At 38.8% G+C, this 5,116-nt stretch overlaps 1 protein-coding gene across 1 annotated transcript in view; it reads right to left on the reverse strand.

Moving 5' to 3' along the window:
• The window catches only part of Foxo1 (forkhead box O1), a 91,308-nt gene that overhangs the window by 83,549 nt on the left and 2,643 nt on the right, over window positions 1–5,116 (reverse strand). The window contains exon 2 of the mRNA XM_048801004.1: window positions 4,478–4,615. Coding sequence (XP_048656961.1) covers window positions 4,478–4,615 — 138 coding nt within the window. The remainder of the gene's footprint in view (window positions 1–4,477; window positions 4,616–5,116) is intronic.

Here is a 5,116-nt window from a genome sequence, read left to right on the forward strand (position 1 = left end):
GTATTCTACCAATGACCTACAACCCCAAACATTTAAATTTTAGCTTTTTTCATTTTGAGACACGGTCTTGCTAACTTACCCGAGGTGGCCTCAAACTTGTGATTGTCCTGCCTCAGCCTCCCAAGTTACTGAGATTACAAAGATATAACTGAATAGAAAATTTTGGCTTTGGGGGTATATGTATTTTCTGAGCTGAAGTTAGTCTTTGCTTCCTAATGATCATGTTCTGAGCCACATTCTTCCATTACTCACTTACAACATGATGTTGTGCCTCACCTCAGGCCCAAGGAACAGAGCAGGCTAACTGTGGACTGAGACCTCTGAAATTGTGAGTCCCAAAATAAACATTTCTTCCTCTGATTGTTCTTATCAGGTGTTTTGACCACAGCAGCAAAAAAAGCTGACTAAACCACATACCAAATAAAATGTGCAGAATTTCCAGTAGGTACACAGGATGATCCAAGTTTTGGAAACATGATGGTCTAGGCCTGAAATAATATGATTTAGCCTACAGGAATAGTTAGGGCCTGGGAAGTATAAGTCTCAAGAGACTCTGACAAAGAAAAGTTAACAGAACAGACTTGGGGGAGTGCTGAAGAGGAAAATCTGGTTTGAAAACTAGGACAATGGCTAACTAAACGATTTATCGCAACCAGGGACCCAAAGACAGGAAACTTATGTGAGAAAAAAGGGAAATACAGTAGTTTGGGTTTAGACATGTGAAATCTAAAGCCAAAGTGGGATATTTGCCCAGGTACAGGCCTATAATCCCTGTGGCTCCAGAGGCTCAGACAGGAGGATCATGAGTTCAAAGCCAGCTTCAGCAAAAGTGAGGCACTAAGCAATTCAGTGAGACACTGTCTCTAATAAAAAAAAATAATAATAATAATAATACAAAATAGGGCTGGGGATGTGGGCTCAGCAGTTGAGTGCCCCTGAGTTCAATCCCCAGTATCCAAAAAAAAAAAAAAGAGATATTTATAGTCCTCAGGTAATGGAGACATTGATCAGTAAAGAATTAGAATATGACCTGAGAAAAAGTCCACAACTGGTCCTAGAGTATACTTACCAGATAAGAGAAAGAAAAATAAGTCAATCAGGGGGAGAAGTCAGACTGAGAGGAGGACCAGGACAGTATAATGTAATTTCTCAAAGTAAAAGTTTAGGCACACCACCCATCCCCCAGGCTTAGTGACTACTGACCACAGGGAACAAACAAACACCTTTAGCAATTTTCAGAACAAAAATCATAATGAGACTATAGAGGCTAATAACACTCACAGCTTTCACTTGATTTTTTTTTTCTTTAATAAATATGGCTTGAAATAAAGGAAACCTATTGACTTTGTGCCCTTATTTAAGTAAGATGCTTAGGTAAAAATTCACTACACAATACGCTGAAAGGAGTTGTAGATTTCTCTTTCCATTTGAATAAGGATTAATATCAGAACTAGAAATATGGATGCACATTTATTTACTAAATGATAAAGTACATTTTGCTTTTCTTAGCTTTTATCAAAGTTATAGGAAGAGGATTGAAAGAAAAAAGGAAAGTGGTCCATATGCCTTCCAAATGACAATAAGAAGTCAACCTAAGATTCAACATCTGAAGTGTCTAACCCGGAAGGTTAAACCAGGATGCCAGTGAGAAAAAGCTTTATAAAGTTTGAACCATATAAAATTATTGATGTACAAAAAGTACTCTCATATTTCATATGTTCCTTAGAAAACCTAAATTAACAAGTAGTCATTCTCTACCAAAAATTTCTGTGTTATTGATTTGATTTCTGTCTTTATAAGCAAAGAGGAAGGATGCTTCTATAAGCCAGACCCTTCGGCCATGCCTGTAATCTCAGTAGCTCAGGAGGCTGAAGCAGGAGGAATGAGAGTTCAAAATCAACCTCAGCAAAAGCGGGCGCTAAGCAACTTGGTGAGCGCCTTTCTAAATAAAATACAAAATAGGGCTGAGGATGTGGCTCAGTGGTTGAGTGCCCCTGAGTTCAATCCCCAGTACAAAAAAAAAAAAAAAAGAAAGGAAGGATGCTTCTATACCTAAGTATATCTGTATATAGTATATCCATTGGAATACAAGCCTTTAGACACCAGAATAAACTTTTTTTTTCCAAGTTTATCTGGTCCTACTTCACGATTGAAGAATAACACCAAACTTCAGAATTTTATATACACCAAGAAAAAGTGATTAACCCAAGGGAGATCCTGGAGGTTTGGGAAAGTCTCTACAAGTTGTTGCTATGAAGGCCAAGGTAAGTCTTAAATTGCAAGAAAGTTGGCACAAACCCATTACCTTCCATGCAACTGAAAATCTGCTCTTCTGCAATCATTATGAGGATTCCAGGAAGCCCCAAAAGCTAGCATACACTTACACCAAAAAAATAGCTGGGTAAATTCCCATGATACCAGAATACTGGGTAATTTCCAAGGGCAGAGTATTCCAGAAAAATGCAAATAGTTCAGGTTCTCCCAAAGAAATTCCAGGCAAATATAGAGCTGCTCTTTAGAAAAGTCTAAACACAAACTGCAGTTCTGGAGTTTGGATGAAGTCAAAAGCACAAAGACAGGAAAAACATTTCTGACCTACAGGGGATTCTAACTTACCACTGTATTCTTTTCTCTCATCCCCATTTCATATTCCTTGTGCAGAGCATAAAATGCAGTGATATTTGCTACTACCCTTTTAGCAATTTTCAGGTCTCAAATAACTTCAATTTGTTTTAAGTTTACATGAAAATTAAGATGCCTTCTTTTCAGTACTCAAAAGGATACCTCAAAAAAAAAAAAAAAAAGCTACTGCCAAAAATTACTCTTCCCATCATCTCCCCAAGAATTTACCACCAAAACACTCAGCTAGTTCATAATAAAGTAGTCTAAAAATCTCTTTTAACAACTCTAAAATACTGTAGCAAAAACATTATTTTAAATGAAGTGTTCCAAATAATATCAAAAAGACTCAACCACCACTGGAGCTCACAATACTACTCCCCAGGCTTTAGAAAGCTTTCTATGTGAGAAAGCTGGTCATGGAAATGAAGTTTCACTATTTATAAATATTGCACTGGTTTAAAAGATTCTGGGTTTTCCAAAAGTCTTAGGTTCCACTTTATTTAAAACATTATGACAGTTCTAGCTAATGCTAAAACAAGTGTAAGACAGATTTCACATACATCCCCCCAAACACGAAAGGCACATTCCTCAAATAAAACCAGTTTCTAAGGAACTACATCAAAAGATAATTTTTAGACACTAACTGCTTTTCAATTACTCTGTCCTATGCAGCAAATGACTTTTTTAAATTCTCAAGCAGGCCCCAGGAAGCAGAGTACAAGAAACTATATTTAATTAACGATTCAGTCTAATTCCCAGTAGTAAATCGCAGGAAATATTTTGTTCCAAAGCAGCCTTTCCTCAGTCCTAAAACAGTTAAGTATGGGTTCATTTGCATTTTAAAACTGGATTCTTAAGTTAAAATTCATAGTAAAATTTCTCCCTTTTATAAATTTATGATCTTTTAGATCTGAGAGTAAAACTTGGTTTTGCAAGTAACTCATTTTTATGAAAACTCTAGCCAGAAGACTAGTTATGAGTTAGAACAGTTCAGGTTGTTTCCTTTCTTCTTAAAATACCCTTTTACTCAAACTGAAAACACACTCTGACTTGCACCCACTGACTCCCATTACACCTGAAACATCTACTCATTTAAGAAAGGCAGCCTGCTTCCTCCCAAACTCCACTAGGTTCAATGGGAACTATTGCTGGGCCTCTAGTTTTAGACACTTACAGGTCTCCTGGCCACAGTAAGCAAAAAAAAAAAAAAAAAAAAAAAAAAAAAATTTTAATAAAATAATTATTCTTAAAAAAAATCAGAACAAGAACCTACTAAAATGGTCAACAGTGTAATATGACCTTGGAATCTATTTTTAATTTTTTTTAATTTAAGTTATACTCCTAGCTTAAGAATACATTGGCAAAGCCATTTGAGAAGCAAAATTAAAAATATCCTAAAACATTGCCTTCTCTATCTTTAAGGAACTCCAGCAAGCTGAAATAGGTTGTATGCAATTCCAAGGACATAAAAGAATGGTAATAAGGAATGCTCCCCCCCCCTACAAAGGATTTTTCAAATAGTAAATACTTTATAATAGCTGAAATAGGATTGATATAGGAGCAAGTCAGTCAAGTACTTAAATTCAAATGTTAAGTAAAATTGGATTTGGCTGACAATCCTGATTTTTTGACTTAAAATATGCAACAGGTCGAGCTTAAAGAATGTATTTTACTTTTTTGAAACACTCGATAAAATTGCATGTAATGCCTAGTAATGAAGTTAGAAGTGACACCTTTAAAACACACTTTGGAAAAAATAAAAGATCTCTTGGCTCCTTTTCCAGGAACTTCAATATGACATGAATAACATGACCTTTTTGACACACATTAAGCACAGGGAAGTCTGTAAAACAACCTTGGTGTAACAATCCCGCGGCAAAGACCGATCTTTATGAAGCAGTACCGTCAAGAAGAGGAACAAGAAGGGGTGAGAAAGGTGACTGTTCAACTGAAGAGCCCTTGTATCAATCCCACCACCTATGACAGTGAGAAACTGTCAATATGGGGAGGCCGCGTGGCCCGCAGACTTCCCGGTCAGGCTGCCAGTTCTTCCTAAGGACAGCAGGGCCTTCACCGCCTCGGGGTGCGGACGGGCCAGCCCCTACCCGGTGCCTCTAGGCTCCACAAATCTACAATCCTCCGTCGAGGCCGGAGGTCCTGGCCAGTTCTAGAGGCGCGCACTTCAACTTCGACTTCTCCCAAACACTGGTCACAAAGCTCCCGGCCCTGCCCCTCAGCGCTTCACAACACTTCGGTGGGAGGCAAGAGAAAGCGCACAACATTCCCAGCCCCTGGCTAACTACAATCCTCACACACACTCCGGATCAAGTTTGGGGGCGGTTCCCTCCATGAAAAAGTGCTGGAACCCACGGCCCGGACGCGCTGGCCCTTTAAAGGCGCTTGCTTCCTGAGCCCGCGATCCCTCCCTCGCCGCCGCCAGCTCCCGCCCCCGCCGAGGGTCACACTTGAACTTTAGCTCGCCCAGCGCGGCCAG

The sequence above is a fragment of the Marmota marmota genome, unplaced genomic scaffold (assembly GCF_001458135.2).
Source record: "Marmota marmota marmota unplaced genomic scaffold, marMar, whole genome shotgun sequence".
In the NCBI taxonomy this organism is placed as follows: domain Eukaryota; kingdom Metazoa; phylum Chordata; class Mammalia; order Rodentia; family Sciuridae; genus Marmota; species Marmota marmota.